Source organism: Schistocerca piceifrons, chromosome 4, assembly GCF_021461385.2.
Source record: "Schistocerca piceifrons isolate TAMUIC-IGC-003096 chromosome 4, iqSchPice1.1, whole genome shotgun sequence".
Lineage (NCBI taxonomy): Eukaryota > Metazoa > Arthropoda > Insecta > Orthoptera > Acrididae > Schistocerca > Schistocerca piceifrons.
Genome location: NC_060141.1, coordinates 272,539,269 through 272,558,974, shown reverse-complemented (window position 1 = coordinate 272,558,974; position 19,706 = coordinate 272,539,269). Strand labels below are relative to the sequence as shown.

General features: G+C 41.4%; 1 protein-coding gene across 1 annotated transcript in view; it reads left to right on the top strand.

Moving 5' to 3' along the window:
- The window catches only part of LOC124796310, a 46,096-nt gene that overhangs the window by 9,848 nt on the left and 16,542 nt on the right, over nt 1–19,706 (top strand). The window contains exons 2-3 of the mRNA XM_047260438.1: nt 4,696–4,721; nt 16,153–16,225. Of these exons, the coding sequence (XP_047116394.1) occupies nt 4,696–4,721; nt 16,153–16,225 (99 nt within the window). The remainder of the gene's footprint in view (nt 1–4,695; nt 4,722–16,152; nt 16,226–19,706) is intronic.

The window sequence follows — 19,706 nt, the reverse complement described above, 5'->3', positions numbered from 1 at the left end:
TGTGTGTGATGTCCTTAGGTTAGTTAGGTTTAAGTAGTTCTAAGTTCTAGGGGACTGATGACCTCAGAAGTTAAGTCCCATAGTGCTCAGAGCCATTTTGAACCATTTTTTGACTGAAGGATCTCGTAAGAAACAAGGCCTCTGGCATTGATGACATACTCTCAGAATTATTGAGATCCTTGAGAGAGCCGGACATGATAAAAAATTTTCAGCTAGTGTGCAAGATGTATGAGACAGCTGACTTACACTCAGAATTCAGGAAGAATGTAATTATTCCGGTTCGAAGGAAGGCAGGTACATACCGGTGTGAATCATCAGTTTAATAAAAAATGATTGCAAAATATAAACATGAATTAACCACAAAATAGTGGAAAAGCTAGCAAAACTCGACTTCATGGAGGTCAGTTTGGGTTCTGGAGAAATGAACAGACACATAGGACAACACTGATCCTACAACTTGTACTAGAAGATAGGCTGAGGAAAGCCAAAACTACACTTATAGTGTTTGTAGATTTAGAGAAGCTTTCGACAGTGTTGACTGGCGTACAATTCTGGAGGTGGTAGGGATGAATACGGGGAGCGAGAGGTTGTTTACAACTTGTGCAGGAATCAGACTGCAGTTATAGGAATCGAACGACACAAAAGGAAAGCAGTAGTTGCAAAGGAAGTGGGAGAATGTTGTAGCAGGTTCCAAATGATATTCAACGTGTACAACGAACAAGCAGTGAAGGAAGCAATGGAGAAATTTGGAAGGGCAATTAAGGTTCATCGTGAAGAAACAAAACCTTTGTGGTTAGCCGATGAGATTGTAATTCTGTAAGTGACAGCAAAGGATTTGAAAGAACAGTTGAATGGAATGGATACTGTCTTGACGAGAGATTATAAGATGAACATGAACCGGCGGCTGGTCCCGGCGGAGGTTCGAGTCCTCCATCGGGTAGGGGTGTGTGTGTTTGTCCTTAGGATAATTTAGGTTAAGTTGTGTGTAAGCTTAGGGACTGATGACCTTAGCAGTTAAGTCCCATAAGATTTCACACACATTTGAACATATTTTTGAACATGAACTGAAGTACAACAAGAATAATGGATTGTAGTCGAATTAAATCAAGCTGTGCTGGGGAATTAGATTAGGATATGGGAAACAAGAGGTAATAAATGAAATTTGCTATAGTAGCACTAAAATAACTGATGATGGCCGAATTGTTGAATGCGAGCAGTCTGTGTACGCGCGAGCTATGTGAACCAAGCCTACTGTGCCACGCACACTGAGGTGACGGAAGTCATGGGATAACGATATGCTCATATGCAGATGGCGGTAGTATCGCGTACACAAGGTGTAAAAGGGCAGTGCGTTAGCGGAGCTGTCTTTTGTACTCAGACGATTCATATGAAAATGTTCCCGACGCGATTATGGCAGCACAACGGAAATTAACAGACTTTTAATGGTACTTGGAGCTAGAAGCATGAGACATTTCATTTCGGAAATCGTTATGGAATTCAATAGTACGAGATCCATAGTGTCAAGAATGTGCTGAGAATTCCTGCAGCACTTTCACACTTACAGACGGCTACAGAGCGAGTGTAGGTCAATATTTCTGCAGGGGACTTTCAGCGACTTGTAGAGTCCATGCCACGTCGAGATGCTGTAGTATGCCGCCCAAAAGGGGTTCTGAGACAGTGTTAGGAGATATCCCACGGCTGATGCCACCTCAGTGAACACCATGACCCCAAACAGCTGCGGATGCACGGAATATAAAGTACTTTGTCACATATACCATCTTAGCGACAGACACATGTTTGGAAATAGACTTTTCTGTATTATTTTACTTGGAGTAAATGACTCTGTGACAACAGCGTACGTTTACATGGCCTAAAGGGAAATATTCTTCCAGCAGCCAGTACACAGGAACACAATTAGGACAACTCACATGATTCTCCCGTTTAGTTCTTGTGTTTTTTTCACTTTATGTTCCCGTCTGTGCCTGAGATCTTGGCGGGGGCCTATCTTGCCACCCCGTCGATACGGCCCTGACCAAACCTGACGAACAAGCATGCGTGCATTACAAATGGTGAGACCCTGAAATACAACTAGTGCATTGCAAATAAGGACATAGGTACGGGACCTGGCCAGTCCTTATGTAAAGATTTATAAGACTGCAGACTATGTTCAAATGGTTCAAATGGCTGTAAGCACTATGGGGCTTAACATCTGAGGTCATCAGTTCCCTAGAATTAGAACTAATAAATCTAACTAACCTAATGACATCACACACCTTCACACCCGAGGCAGGATTTGAATCTGCGACCGTAGCAGCCGCGCGCTTCCGGACTGAAGCACCTAGAACCGCTCGACCACTGCGGACGGCGCAGACTGTGTTTACAATCGAAGGCTATAGTCGAACAACCCTAGTGGGATAGCTTTATACCCAGTTTCAGAATAGGTAGATATATTTTCGTGTGCGAGCAAGCAAATAAACACTGTACGGAAGCAGGCGGGTCACATCGCCCCAAGGTCACACTCAGGATACGTTAGACATTGACCATGCTTTTCGATACTGTTCTTACGGATAAGGGGAACAGATCGGTGATATCAACAATAAATGTATCAATTTGAGATAAAAAAGGCAAGTTCGAAAATGATGGTTAAGATAAGCGTATGGGTTACCGATTTTTCTCAACTTTCACACGAGCTGTAGCGCGTACTTAGATATGAAAAATGCTGGTATAATGCAACACCCCTGTCAGGCGTTTAAGAGAAATCACATTTCAAAGCTTTTTTGTCTGCGGAATACAATCGGAGTGCCCCCGGTCATCGAGCAACAGCGTCAGCATAACCAGCTACGATGATAATATCGTAAGGCTGCCCATACTACGTTTGAAGCACGTCATTCTTTTTCCTAACCTTTCAACGAACACGCTGTGTTGTGTTCCTAAGAAATGGAAAGATAGTAATAATGATAATAATTGTGGCGCATTCGTGGAGAGGGATAATCGTTGTATAATAAGGAACTATGATGGAATGAGCTTCATGTTAGTATCTCAGTGAAGTCATACCGGGCTATACCTGGTTTGAATAAAGTAGACAGTACTGTTTCTTCTGTCCAGATGGTCCTCATTACCCTTCCCCAAAGCAACATTTCCAACGATTATAAGTGCTTTCAGTCTTCCTCTTGATGGGACATACACAACTATTGATATTCATCATCAACAATAAGATCTTCTGCAGATGCAAAACTTTTTATTTCCTGAAATAATAGAAACATCCGTTACTAAACTTCTATAGACCCAATTCGAATCTAACTGTAGTGGATCTCTCAGTCTGTGTTCAACAATATTCAGCTTTCACAGCCAGTTAGGAGCATACGCCAAATGAACGTCTTGACAAATTGTTGTTCTTTTACTATAGTAAAAGACTTATTCCTTGGTAGTTTTCTTCGCTCTTTGAAAAAAAAAATGGTTCAAATGGCTCTGAGCACTATGGGACTTAACATCTATGGTCATCAGTCCCCTAGAACTTAGAACTACTTAAACCTAACTAACCTAAGGACAGCACACAACACCCAGCCATCACGAGGCAGAGAAAATCCCTGACCCCGCCGGGAATCGAACCCGGGAACCCGGGCGTGGGAATCGAGAACGCTACCACACGACCACGAGATGCGGGCCGCTCTTTGAAAACTCGCTTAGCTGTTTGCAATTCTTTTCCTTACTTTCGTACCGCATCTGTTATCAAATGCAATAAAATTTTCTGTTATTTACTTCAATTTGAATGGTTGTTTCTGTAATTTTTAATTTGATTACTATCATAATTTTGTTTTTTGTTGCTGTTGATCTTAAGGTCAAACTTTTTTCGATGACATTAAGGAAATAACTAATTTACAGCCAATTTTAATGGTTTCCGCCGATATGGTGGGAGCTACTGCTGATATTCATACACATAGTTTGTTCTTTCAGACAAATGTTATTAGCGCACCGATTTTTATCAAGATCATATAAGACATGGTCCCATGCTATGACGGGATGGTGAATGGTAATTGAGTAGAGATTTTGATCAGGTCAGTGATCAGTGACAAAGCGCACCAAGACACAAGAAACTGGATTTATTTTGACCTTTTCTTAGAGAAGGCTTGTGAAGAAATCGTTTACTTAATTATTCCTGTGTAAACGTAAAACATTTCAGTTATCTCACAGTATGTGGAATGTGGATCGTGCCTAGATTCATGAACTCGATGTAATAATATGAAACTTTGCATATTTGTTCAGAAATTTGTAAAACAGGTGAGTACAATAAATCAGTAAGATGAATGGCCTACATCCTTCACTTTTCGTAATTTGGTACGTGGTTTTCGTCTGTTCACAAAGATATCCAAAGTAGCACGGTAGATTCTGGCACGCCAGTAGTAAGACGAAGTGGTCTGTTGCCACATTACATAGCTGTAGCCCACAGAGACATCTGATTTTTTCCACCCTGTCCATTTAATGGTGCCGGCCGTTGTGGCCGAGTGGTTCTAGGAACTTCATTCCGGAACCGCGCTGGATGTGTGTGCTGTCCATAGGTTAGTTAGGTTAAAGTAGTTCTAAGTCTAGGGGACTTCTGACCTCAGATGTTAAGTCCCATAGTGCTCAGAACCATTTGAACAATTTAATGATATTCATTGGATAGAAACTAATAAATCGATCATTCGTTTCTTTCAGGTGTCACCAACGCTTCAGATGACGAGGTAGGTGCCGCATCATATTTCCAGTGTGTGTGTGTGTGTGTGTGTGTGTGTGTGTGTGTGTATGTGGACGCCCGCGCGCGCGCACTGGTGTACGTGTGAGCGTGGAGTTTCTACTGTAGCCACCACAGAAAAATTTGCTCTCCTTACAGAATGGTGAGATATTTACGTGTTCGTTCCTCAACCGCGGAAAAAGTAAAGCTATTTGCGCACATCTCTCTATCATTACATAGATATTGGTGCATTATTCGCTTTTCGGCCACCCTGGTAACTGAGTGGTCAGTGCGCCGGAATGTCATACCTAACGGCCCGGGTTCGATTCCCCATTTGGTCGGACATTTTCTCCGCTCAGGGACTGGGTGTTGGGTTGTCCTTCTCATCATCATTTCATCCCCACCGACACGCAAGTCCCCGTAGTGGCGTCAGCTCGAATGATTTGCACCAGGCGAACGGTCTACCAGGCGGACACCCTAGCCACATTTCATTTTTATTATTTATTTTGACTTGTCCAAGACTTCTGTTCTTTCTTACATTATGATATGTTACCACCATTTTTCATTTGTTAATAGTACATGACATATAATGTCCAAAGTGTGAGCATTGTCGGAAAACAGAAAGAGTACATTTGTTTTCAAGATCAACTTGAAAAGCGAAATTTGACCATCTATATTTGAAATAAGTAGTCACTGCTACAAATTGCCAAATGATTCAATGGTAACGACAACTAACTGCAGTAAACTGTACAATTTCTCAGTAGTATTTGCCCTTTCGTTGTGAGTGGAGTGTTATCTTTTGGCGAAATTTACAATGTTTTGTCGCAAAGATGGCATCTAGATCCTATTTTGAACGGTAGGATATCTTCTGTCATGCTGCATCAGACTAAAAACAGACGACAATTCGAGGAGCCGGAGAATCATGTCGCAGTTTTAGAGACGGTTTCCGAGAAACGGGTAATGTTTGCAGTAGACCAAAGTTTCCCGAAAACCTAGCTTTGACAATGTCCTCGGTTGAGAGTCCACACGTTCTTTCAGGTACGTCTAATCCAGATGAAGCCACTCATGGAGCTACCAAATGAAGGAGATGTTGAGATGTTAAGATCGGGTCATTTAGCAGCACAATTAAGGTGAAACATGGCACCTTAGTTTCGCGAAATTAAGTTAGTACGCGTGTAGTCCTGTGCAGTTGTTGTCATTCTGGAAGAAGAAGTACGCTCAGCTTACTTGTCATGAAGATGTAAATGGAAGGAGAACACTTGGTCACCGAAAAAACTTCTGTTGCTCATGTTGACGGTAATCTGAATCAGCCGTCACAAATCAAGGTCCGAAAAGCACGTCCAGAACATCACGAGTCTCCTCCAGCCTGAACTGCATCCGCCACACATTGCTGGTTAAACGCTCATTGGGCCAGTGGTGATATCGATGCCTTTATCATTTGAAAAGAGGCAAATCGTGACTCATCGGATCATATTAAGTGTCTCCATTCAATGACTGTCCAATTGTTTGGCCCATTGAAGACGCGCAGCTTTATGTTTAACGGCCTTTCGCAATGTAGCCATCTCCAAAGTCCATTGTATGTAGTTCCTTTCTCTGTGTCCTCTCGGAAAACGGTTGATATGCACCAGCAACCAATGAATCCAAGGTCAGCGAGAAGGTCGAGAGTGGCAGAGAACAAGAGGAGGTGAGAAAAACACCAAGCGATAGCCCGAAAGCCACTCATTGAGCCCATACATAACAAAGCTCAGATGAGGGAGGACTGTTTAACGGAACAGAGGGCTCGATATAGGGCCATCAATTCCCCTGTAAACGACCCATCCGTGGCATGCAAGAGATGGTGTTCCGTGGCAACAGAAGACGTGAAGTCATATTTATGATCAGTGGGTTTAGAGCAATCGATGTAAACAACAATGACATGCTGAAACTCCCGTAAGAGCGTTTGGAACAAACAATGGAACACCATGTGAATGGTGGATGCTTTCAGAAGAGATCCATCCAAATCAGTGGACGAGGAACTAATCAAGGGAGATGGTCGGGAGAGAACGTAGTGAAGAGGACAAGGAGGGGAGATGGAAGGCACAGCAGAGAGAAACGAGGCGAAGCCCATCCGGTAAATCCATCTGAGGGCGGGTGGTGTGCGTGGAATGGCCCGAAGCTGCGAAAAGAATAGGACAGAAGGGGGCGGGGGGGGGGTGATGTGATGCCCCTAATTTATCCTAATATGGATACGTATTCGCCTATAATTGACCGTGAGCACCGATCGGACTCATAAATACACTGGTGTCCAAAATTGAAACAACACACGGAAATTTTGCAAGGTTGCGTTTATTTTGCCATGAAACAGTATGAACAGGTGATAGTTAAGTTGAAAAATGTAAAGAATACAGAATGTAAATAACGGTAGACAAAAACGTGCTTCGTTTTTTCGAACTTAACGTATTTACACACACATTCCGATAACTGGTAAATGTACTCAGTATGGGGTGTGACCACCTCTGGCAGCAATATAGGCCAGACAACGACGGCGCATGCTGTGAATGATGTCATCAAACACATGTTGAGGTAATAACGCCCATTCTTCCTGCAGAGCTGCTTGCAAGCCTTGGGGAGATGATGGTGGACGCTGACGTGATGCAATCTGCCTCCCTAGTACATACCAAATATGGTCTATGGGACTCAAATAGGGAGAGAGAGCAGGTCACGTTTTCGGTTTCCAAGAAAACATCAACTACTCGTTCTCTATGAGGTCGAGCATTATCGTCCATGAGTATGCAGTCTGGGTTCACACAACCTCGCAACATTTGCACCTGAGGTCCCAAGATCTCGTCACGATACCTGACAGCAGTTAAACCTTGCCGCTTGACCCATACAACTTCATGAAGAGATGTCTGAGTGGTCCACGTAACCCTGCCCACCGTTAGGGATCCTTCTCGATATCGGTCTCTTCCCACAATGCTTGGGTCTCAAAATGTTCCACATTCCCTCCAGATACGAATGCTTCGAGAATCACTCTCCAGAAGAAGTACGGACTCATCCGTCTAAAGAACATTGGCCCACTGTTTGAGTGTCCAGATGGTATGCTGACAATTGTACTCTAGATGTTCACAATAAAGGTCATTCTGCCAAAGCCTTCTGTACACCGTTTCGCTCGATACAATACATTCGGTGGATGCTGCAAGGTCAGATGTTAGTTACTGTGCAGTACTACGGTGGTAAAGTCATGCCCTTACAACCAAATCACAGTCCTCTTTTCCTGGCATCACACATGGTCGGCCCTGCCCTAGTCTTCAGGACACTGCTTCAGTCTCTATAAATTGTCGCCACATCCGAGAAACAACAGAAAGATTCCCATTAAACCATCAGGCTACATCAGTTTGCGACTGTCCTGCTTCGATACTTCTTATGGCCCTCCATCGCAGAGAGTCTGGTGAGTGTCGTCTTTGTACCATGCCGCTCCGTCTATAACTGTACACACAGCAATTGTGGTTGTGGGACAAGTGGGCACACACTATCTCGTTTGATAGGTGCCCCAACGTCATTGAGGCGTGCTTCACCGTTGAAAAAAATGGTTCAAATGGCTCTGAGCACTATGGGACTTAACATCTATGGTCATCAGTCCCCTAGAACTTAGAACTACTTAGACCTAACTAACCTAAGGACAGCACACAACACGCAGCCATCACGAGGCAGAGAAAATCCCTGACCCCGCCGGGAATCGAACCCGAGAACCCGGGCGTGGGAAGCGAGAACGCTACCGCACGACCACGAGATGCGGGCTTTGACCGTTGACTGGAATGCCACCTTTCGTGCAGAACACGATTGTACGGACAGCTATTGACACTTTCTATGATTATACCATGAACTGGACATAAGACTGGCAAATAGCGGTTTATTGCTTTAATTCTGAACACCAGTCTATTTGTGGGTGGACACTTGCTTCTAGAAAGTAATTAGCACTCCGTTTACTGATTGCTCTCTAGAATGCAAAGCTTGTATCTTGCCATACAATTGCAATTTTGATTGCAGGAACCGACAAAGTAACGTTACTAAAAACATTGAGGAGCAGAGCACAAATATTAACTGGCAAGACTTTGAGATGACGATGTTACACTGCAAATGATTAACAGGGACACCATATATTACTTTCATCTGCACAAAACGTCTCTATTGTAAACATGATACACTTATAAACAAATGTACTGTCAAATAATCAGTGAACACAGCCTGCTAAACAATGAAGTAGTGTAACTACTGTGGTGGTACTTTTGTTAATAATGTACCTAGTAATCATTACTATCGTATTACTTTACAATATCGCATCATTGTGTATAGAAATGTGCTTTGTATTATTATTAAAACGTCATACATTATTTCGGAACAAGCCTACAATGATATGATTACCCTTTCATTAAACATAGAAAAACTGTATCCTGCACTTTAACGAACAGAAACTTACTTTCAATCATGTAGACTGAAATCCAACACAGTAATTTTCTGTTATAGGTATGAAAAATTACGCAGTACCTTTTGGTGTCTTATATTTATAACAACAATCTTGTAAAATTATTTGGTAACGCTACGATGTTTTACTCAATGATGTCATTTATAGAAATTTAGAACATATTATATTTATCACCAGCTCACATATTTTTACAATCAGAGAGATGAGGTCACGACTTTTACAATGTGGTGTCCTAGAATGAAAATTATTCTATACTGATACAGTAAAAAAGCTGTACCAATAAAAAATATACTTTAGTCTTTTCACAGGTGATGAGCACTGCTTATAGCCTCTAATAAGAATTGCTACAGTACGATGAGTTTGCATCTTTCAACTGTGGCTTAGATGTCGTAGCACTTTTTGCTGTCGTACTTGGCCAGCACAATACACCTTGCTGCAACGTAATGCATGACATATGCCAGCATACAACATCTTCATACTGACCCACAAAAATATACAATCACCTCTTCTTTCTTGGATAAAAGCAGCTCAACACACTGCAGAATTAATGGTAGCTACTTTATGTGGTCCATAGAAGGCTTACAAGAGAGTTATGCTCAATTTTGTCCACCACAACTAAATACATGTGTCTGCCATTTCACACGTCACCTGAGACTGTCTTCCACATTCCATTTTTACTTAGAGAATCCTTCCACGGGTACGTCCCTACTGATTATGTCTTAAAACTCAAGTCATGTCCCTGTACATTTGTAGTTACCTAAATCCATGACAATTATAACGATAAAAGCAGTTTTACAAAATACATTTAACAATACACAAGTCATTATTTAAACAGAAATGTTCAAAAATATCTCTATGATTTAATATTGCTGATGTCTCTGTCTAGTGATACTTGTATCGTTACAGTGAGCTAGGGAAGAGCATATAGTGATGCCATAGGAAACCAGGAACTGGGACCACTGAATCGAAAGGGGTGGGATCCCTGTGTCAGCCAAAAGACTATCGATATGGCTATTGCCAAAAGCACCGATGACTAAACAAATTCCATAATGACAAACTGCCTATTGGCTTCTGTCTCGGGTTCTTCGGCCGACGTTCATCTAACGATTTTTCTGACGTTTCGCCAGCACGAGTGGCTGGCATTGTCAAAGCTTCACCCTCCATTTTGTAAATTCCATAATGCTGAACTGCGTCCAAGAGGAGCAGCGTGGAAGGGGAACTAATCCATAAACTTGACAACCATAGCCCACATGAGAAAGAACTTATGCCCAGTAAAGGCAGACAAGGGCCAAACAATCCGTGTCCCAAGAGGTGTGGGGAAGGAAGTGAAGAACACTGAGTTTACACAAACAGTCAACCTTCAAATGACGGTTATGAGGCAACCAGATAAGCTTGTTGTCAAAAAGAAGACACAAGAAACGGTGCTGGGAGACCACAGTCAGGTGTATTATGGTAGCAGAAATGCACGACCCTCGTCTTAGTGTGAAAGAACTAAAGACTGTGCGAGAGTGTCCACATGGAAGCGCCAGATGGCACACTGGAACTGTCGTTCTGCAGAGACCACTGAGTGGGAGCTAGCCCAAATACAGAAATCATCAACATACAAAGCAGAGGGCACTTAAATGGTTGGCTCTGAGCACTATGGGACTCAACTGCTGAGGTCATTAGTCCCCTAGAACTTAGAACTAGTTAAACCTAACTAACCTAAGGACATCACAAACATCCATGCCCGAGGCAGGATTCGAACCTGCGACCGTAGTGGTCTTGCGGTTCCAGACTGCAGCGCCTTTAAGCGCACGGCCACTTCGGCCGGCAAGGACACTTAACACAGAGCCCTTAGGAATACCATTTTCCTGTGTCCACAGACTGCTGAGAACAGTGCCAGACCAGACCCTGAACTACCAGTGGTACATTCCGTTACCTTCCTTTTATTTTACTGTAGTTCGTCTTACTCCTTTTTTTTCACGACACTAAACATGCCATTCGGCTGATCTTCCAAGTCCTTTGCTGACTCTGAGAAAATTACAATATCATCCGCAAACCTCAGAGTTTTTATTTCTTCTCCTTGAACTTTAATTCCCTTTACAAATTTCTCCTCGGTTCCCTTCACAGTTTGCTCAATGTACTGATTGAATAACATCAGTCAATAGGCTATAACTATGTCTCGCACACGTCCCAACTACTGCTTCCCTCAGGTCCTTCGACTCTACCTACAATCTAGTTTCTGTATATGTTGGCAGTAACCCTTCGCTCCTTGTATTTCATCTCTGCTATCTTCATAATTTCAAAGAACATAGTTCAGTCAACATTGTCAAAAGTTCTCTCCAAAGCTAGAAATACTATTAACGCAGCTATCTTCTATGATAAATGATAGGATCAGTATTGCCTCCTGTGTTTCTCCAGAATCCCAGATTCCTGTACAAAATTCGTTTCAATACTTTAATACAACGACTCATTAATCTGGTAGTTCTGTAATATTTACATGTCAGCACCCACATTCTTTGGAATTAGAGTATTATATTCTTCTTGAAGAGTATTCCGTATTTCATGTATCTTGCGCTCCAGGTGGAATACTGTGGCAAGGATCACAAGAATTCTGTGAGAATGTGTTCTTCAGGCGTCTTGTATCAACTTGGACGTTTCAGTACTCTGTCCAGTTCTTCTTGCAGTATCACATCTCCTACCACCTCTTTTACATCTACTTCGACCTCTTTGTCTAAAATACTGTCTTCAAGTCTATGTCTCTTTTATAGCACTTCTGTGTAATCCTTCCACCTTTCACTTTCCATTTGTTGAACTATGATAAGAGAAATACCGCAAGAAATAGGCTGTGGACTTTGTGGGTTTCAGCTATGGGTTCACTGCTGCCCTAGGGGGCAGTTTTTTCCAAGCGCTCTCTAATTTCCTGTTGTGCTCAGTTGCATTTGTGTCACAGTCGATTGTAGACTGTCTAAGATGGAAAGGTCTTCTGGTTTGTAACAATCCATATAAGACAATATTCCCAAGAATCGATTTAACTTTTACTTTCTTTTTCTTTTTTTTTTGGTCATCAGTCTACCTACGTTCTCAATTATTTGCTTGACGTATTCCAATCTCTGTCTTCCTCTACAGTTTTTGCCCTCTACAGTTCCCTCTAGTACCATGGAAGTCATTCCCTCATGTCTTAGCAGATGTCCTATCATCCTGTCCCTTCTCCTTATCAGTGTTTTCCACATATTCCTTTCCTCTCCGATTCTGCGTAAAACCTCCTCATTCCTTACCTTATCAGTCCACCTAATTTTCAACATTCGTCTATAGCACCACATCTCAAATGCTTCGATTCTCTTTTGTTCCGGTTTTCCCACAGTCCATGTTTCACTACCATACAATGCTGTACTCCAGACGTACATTCTCAGAAATTTCTTCCTCAAATTAAGGCCGGTATTTGATATTAGTGGACTTCTCTTGGCCAGAAATGCCTTTTTTGCCATAGCGAGTCTGCTTTTGATGTCCTCCTTGCTTCGTCCGTCATTGGTTATTTTACTGCCTAGGTAGCAGAATTCCTTAACTTCATTGACTTCGTGACCATCAATCCTGATGTTAAGTTTCTCGCTGTTCTCATTTCTACTACTTCTCATTACCTTCGTCTTTCTCCGATTATACCAACTAATAAAGGTTAGATGTTACATTACGAAGGCAGCTTCTTGAAAATATTACAATAGTAATTCTGTTTAACCTACAGTGATCATTCAGTATCTGATTTGGAAAAACGTTTTCCATTTGTGCTACGTCATCGAGTGCTGCGGTGTCTGTTGTAGAACGTTTATTCCCATAAACGTGTGCACCAATTGCCATTTGGTTTTGGGAATGAGTATGCTCTTTTGATGGTGATTCAAATGAACGTCCTGGCTTACCTATAAAATTTTGATAACAATCATTGCAGTTAACTACATATACCTTAATTTTCAGAAAGTGTTCAATTTAATGACGCAGGCATTATTTCAAGGTATTTTATTTGAAAACTTGTCTTGACGTTTAATTTTTTTTAACATTGCAGAGCATTACCATGTATGTTCCAATGAAACAACGTTCGATTTAAAAATCCTAGGTAATAATTCTTGACCACCTGGAAGATAAACAAGACTTTTTTAAGGTCCCACATGATGGTTGCAGTAATCTTTCCTCATTACGTGATAAAGTAATCAGAAGCAGATTAAATCTTCAAATATTCTTTTTTTAGCACCATTTTTATTCGTGCCCCATAATTTCCAACTTATAATTATTTCAAATTATTTTGTGTGCATCTACCTCCACAAATGTTTAACAAGCACATGTAGGCATGGGAATGTTTCTGGCTCGAGAGTCTCTATGAAAATAGCCAAATTCTGGAGAACTTACTAAAATATCTCGAAAATCATGAACTGTGCTGCCCTCTGTTGAACCGGTACGCGAACCAACTTCCTGTTAGTTCTACTCCCTAGTTGTTGGGTAAAACCGTGTATCGATTTACCGCATCTCAAACAGCAGGAGTATCTCGCCCTCAAAGGCGGCTGTTATGCAGAGAAAATCGGCAAATACCCGCAACAGTTGAAGATTGGATTGGAAATGGTGGTGCACAATACACCCTCCGCAGAATACCGTACGGTGCTTTATTCATATTTGTTGAAAATTTGTGAAAAATCTTAAAAGTCACCTCTAAAAGTGTTGTGGTGTGAAGTCAGAGCCCTTCATTAGCATTCTCTAAGTAGAACAGAAGTGTGTTCACCTATTCTGAAGAAGACTGGTTATTTTATATGTTGCCGTTTGCTTGCGACACATGTATCAGAGATAAGTATTATAATTGTCTTGTTGTAATATTTAGAATAATAATCACTTGGCTGTTCTTATAAACAGTTTAAATCTATTAAATTACAAAAACCGTTTGCTACAATTGTGATCGAATAGTAATTACAATCGATAGCGAGAAATAGAGCAAATTAGTTACATAGTGAATTATGAAGTTAAAGTTGCAACGTGGGCGAGACCGAACATTCGTTGTCTATGAACAAGTGACGCAGCAGATCGTCGGATAGGCGGAAAGTATGGGGGGCCACGGTTCCATGAGCGTGTCTAAAAGATTTTTTTAAAAACCCATAAGAACCATCAAGAAATATCCTCTCAAATTGTTGTTGTTGTTGTGATCTTCAGTCCTGAGACTGGTTTGATGCAGCTCTCCATGCTACTCTATCCTGTGCAAGCTTCTTCATCTCCCAGTACCTACTGCAACCTACATCCTTCTGAATCTGCTTAGTGTATTCATCTCTTGGTCTCCCTCTACGATTTTTACCCTCCACGCTGCCCTCCAATGCTAAATTTGTGATCCCTTGATGCCTCAAAACATGTCCTACCAACCGATCCCTTCTTCTAGTCAAGTTGTGCTACAAACTTCTCTTCTCCCCAATCCTATTCAATACCTCCTCATTAGTTACGTGATCTACCCACCTTATCTTCAGCATTCTTCTGTAGCACCACATTTCGAAAGCTTCTATTCTCTTCTTGTCCAAACTAGTTATCGTCCATGTTTCACTTCCATACATGGCTACACTCCATACAAATATTTTCAGAAACGACTTCCTGACACTTAAATCTATACTCGATGTTAACAAATTTCTCTTCTTCAGAAACGATTTCCTTGCCATTGCCAGTCTACATTTTATATCCTCTCTACTTCGACCATCATCAGTTATTTTACTCCCTAAGTAGCAAAATTCCTTTACTACTTTAAGTGTCTCGTTTCCTAATCTAATTCCCTCAGCATCACCCGATTTAACTTGACTACATTCCATTATCCTTGTTTTGCTTTTGTTGATGTTCATCTTATATCCTCCTTTCAAGACGCTGTCCATTCCGTTCAACTGCTCTTCCAAGTCCTTTGCTGTCTCTGACAGAATTACAATGTCATCGGCGAACCTCAAAGTTTTTACTTCTTCCCCATGAATTTTAATACCTACTCCGAATAACATCGGGGACAGGCTACAACCCTGTCTCACTCCTTTCCCAACCACTGCTTCCCTCTCATGCCCCTCGACTCTTATAACTGCCATCTGGTTTCTGTACAAATTGTAAATAGCCTTTCGCTCCCTGTATTTTACCCCTGCCACCTTCAGAATTTGAAAGAGAGTATTCCAGTCAACATTGTCAAAAGCTTTCTCTAAGTCTACAAATGCTAGAAACGTAGGTTTGCCTTTTCTTAATTTTTCTTCTAAGATAAGTCGTAAGGTTAGTATTGCCTCACGTGTTCCAACATTTCTACGGAATCCAAACTGATCTTCCCCGAGGTCCGCTTCTACCAGTTTTTCCATTCGTCTGTAAAGAATTCGCGTTAGTATTTTGCAGCTGTGACTTATTAAACTGATAGTTCGGTAATTTTCACATCTTTCAACACCTGCTTTCTTTGGGATTGGAATTATTATATTCTTCTTGAAGTCTGAGGGTATTTCGCCTGTCTCATACATCTTGCTCACCAGATGGTAGAGTTTTGTCATGACTGGCTCTCCAAAGGCCATCAGTAGTTCTAATGGAATGTTGTCTATTCCCGGGGCCTTGTTTCGACTCAGGTCTTTCAGTGCTCTGTCAAACTCTTCACGCAGTATCTTATCTCCCATTTCGTCGTCATCAATTAATGTGATAAAAAACTAATAATGAGTTAGAATACCTAGTCAAAAATCAAAAACACCTGCTATGAATCCAAACGGACGGCAGCAGGCCGCACATAGCCGATCAAGCATTAGATATAGGAGCACAATCCATGAAAAGTGCCTATGAATCAATGAAAATGTTGGAAGTTTTTCTAATTGTTCGCTCTGCGGGAATCGTGGTCAGAACAAAAATACTGCCAGCGACTTGCAGCAAATGCGTGAAGTCCATATGACAGTGAAATCGCATAAACCACAGACCGCTTAGCCCGAGCATATCTGTATTTTGCTTTGATGCCTACTTCAAACATGATTTCTTTGTGCAGGTCCAGGTGTGCAGAGGTCACTGTCATTCAATCGCCACGGCGCTGATACCGGATCTCTCCGACAACTCAACAGGTAACAATGCTCTGCAAGCGTCTGTACTTGCAAATAAGATAGAAGGGCCGATTTAAGCATGCATTTGGTATTGTCGTAGCAATGTTTACAATATTTGTATCAAAGTCGGCGATATTTCTACGTAACACACGCTCGATAAAAAGTATCTTGTTTTGGAATTCATGTTTTCGATCATATTTGTCGAGGAAAGTATTTACGCTGAACTAACAGTGATAGCTAAGTTCTGAAAGAGAACTTCCTTAACGTGACAAAAAAACCGCACAAGTAACTGAAATAATATATTTGTTAGTTTGGATGCCATGAAAATGCTGAGCACCATTATACGGCGTTTAAGATTTGATTAACACGTTGGCTTCTGCACGCATAGTGAAAGCCACAGCAGGCCACACCATGGCATCAGGCCTTAGGCGTAATTGTGTGGTTTCCGGCGGCTTTGTGGCAGGCAACGGGTTAAGCTGAAAAAGCAGGAAATAATATTGTTGATTAGCGTAGAAGAAACAGACACATCAAGAGTTTCAATTAAGATATGCAGTTTAATTTTTATTGCACGAACAGTGTACAATTACTGTACATATACTTCCCTACAAATGACTTGTCTGCTGAGTGAAATTTCCATTCTGCAGCGAAGTGTGCACTGATGTAACACTTCTTCCCAGATTAAAAGTTTGTGTTAGAGCGATAATCGAGTGCAGCACCTTTGCCTTTCACGGCCAAGTGCTCTACCGACGGAGCACCCATGCACGATCTGCGACACCTCCTCGCAGCTTTACTTCCGCGAGTACCTCGTGTCCTAGCTTCCAAACTCACAGAAGCTCTCCCGCGAAGTGTGCAATACCAGCACTCTTGGAAGAAAGGCTATCGCGGAGACTTGGCTTAGCCACAGCCTGGGGGATGTATCCAGAATAAAATTTTCACTCTCCATCTGAGTGTGTGCAGATGAACATCTGTGAAGACTGGAAGGTAGAAGACGAGGTATTGGAGGAAGTAAAGCCGTGAGGAAGAGTCGTGAGTTGTGCTTGGGTAGCTCAGTCGCCGGCAAGGCAGCTCACCGTGATGGGTCAGAGCACTGGCTGCCCTCTGTAATAAAAACAAACTAAATAAAGTAATCAACGATGAACTTAAATCGGTGTCTTCCCAGACCAAAAGCAACGAACAATCATGTATAAAACGGAAAAAGGAAAAAAAATAGTCAGTAGAGCACTTGCCCACGAAATGCAAAGAACCAGATTTCGAGTTTCGGTCCGGGACCTGGTTTTAATCTGCCAGGTAGTTTCAAATAAAGCACTCCGCCTTCAGGCCACAAGTGGCCTACCGGGACCATCCGACCGCCCTGTCATCCGCGGTGGAGGATGCGAATAGGAGGGGCGTGGGGTCAGCACACCGCCCTCCCGCTCGTCAGATGGTATTCTTGACCGAAGCCACTACTATTCAGTCGAGTAGCTCCGCAGCTGACATCACGAGGCTGAGTGCACCCCGAAAAACGGCAATAGCACATGGCGGCATGGATGGTCACCCATCCAAGCGCCGACTACTCCCGACAGCGCTTAACTTCGTGATTTCACGGGAACCGGTGTAGCCACTGCGGCAAGGCCGTTGCCTAGTTTCAAATGACTTACTGTTTAGTCTATCGCTAGCGAATACATATAGTGCACCGGTAAGAACAGTGACACCAACCCAAAAATGCAATAATTGGGAAAAATCGACTTAAAGAATTCTATGAAACTTACATTGAAATAGTTTAAGCTCACTTTAAATTTCAAGTAAATGTTTTAGTTCTGTTCTTGTCGAATGTAAAACGCTATCATGTAATTATTAATAAATTCTTTCAACTGTGTCACTTTTATTGCTCTTCTGTTAACTTTTTCATTTTTCTTAGGACCCTTCATATAATAGTTCTGCTGCTTTTCCAACCAAAATAATATTTGTTTTTGCTTGTTGTAATATAATACGACATTCGAAAGTCCATCGGACAAAATTAGTATGTAAGTCAACCTAAGAAATGAAAAAAAGGTTAAATTATTTTAATAGAAGAATACAAAAGGCAAATTATAATTCATGAAAATTAATACAACTTAGCAAGGAACATCAGTTAGGCACAATTAAAGGAATACAATGTAAGAAAGCATAGAATCACAAATTGACTTATAATGTAGAAATATTTTTCTCCGCGAAAAAGCGCTTAGTATGAACTGTCTTTACAGCAAAAATTTCCATTTTTTTCTTGTACACTGCAACGCATGATATTTCGTAATATTTATAACAGCTGTAATCGTCAAAACAGTGTGTGATCCTTCACATGTGCATGCCGGTCTAAATAACTCTGTAATGTAAGGCATAGGTATGTATGAATACAGACCGTGCAATAAACAGTTATATTAAAAATTACTTTCAACCTACCTTATACATGAAACACGTAATAACTGAGCTCTTCTTGAATGACCCACGCGCACCTGCCAGTAGCAACGCTGAAGCGACACCGTTCTTGTCGTGGCGAATCATGGAGTAGCCTACTACGAAACTGACAATTCTCCCGAAATCGTGAGATTGCGGAGTAAAGATATGACGTTTTACGTACACGTTGGCGCATTTCACAAATGTTTTTCAGCTACGTAATGAAATAAATGTCGTTGTTTTGGACTAGTCAATTTTGTTGCCGGAGTGCGAATTACGAGTGTAGGATAAGAAAGTTGGTAGCACTCCTTTAAGAGAGCATAGCCAATACTAAAAGACAAAAATTAAAATATTGCAATTACAGTTCAGATGAAGAAAGATGAAAAGAGAAAATTTAACGACCAGACGCCATCGAGATTGTGAGAGTTGGAAAATTGCGAGGTGAGGACATTACTCGTCACTCGTCTGAAATGATTTGAAGAAACCAATGAAACACAAAAAAAAAACAGTATGAACAGAGGAGTACCCAAACCCTCCTCCTCCGTGTCGTAAGTCGGGTTTGTTAACCGAGATGTAAAGTTTAATGGGCGAAGTATTAAATGTGTTTTTTGTGAAAAATTAGTACTGATCATATTAAGTCTTCATTTCTCTATGTAGACATTCGACCCTAAATCTTAGACATAATAAACCATATAAAATTAATTAAGTGCATTGAAATTAAATGAATTGATTGTTGCGAATGAAAATAAAAATTTAGTGGGATGATTTGAGTGCAAGGTCTTCCGGTATCTGCAATGTAATACATGTGAAGTATAAACTGAAAATTCGAGGCTATACCATAACTCGAAACCGTATTTTACGCGTAAGGCGAGGTTCACCTCAGATTACTTTTCACCCGTTACACACAATTGCAATTTTCTTTCACTTAGACCAGCATTTCTTAGTGTTTTCGACGGCTGGAGACATTTTTAATGTCCACTTTTATCGTAAACTCCTGGTTTCTTTATGTATTATGTTGCAACGCAACATTTTGTTCCAGGTTTATTTGGAAAAATAAAAATTTTTCAAATAACATTAATTTACTTAAAAA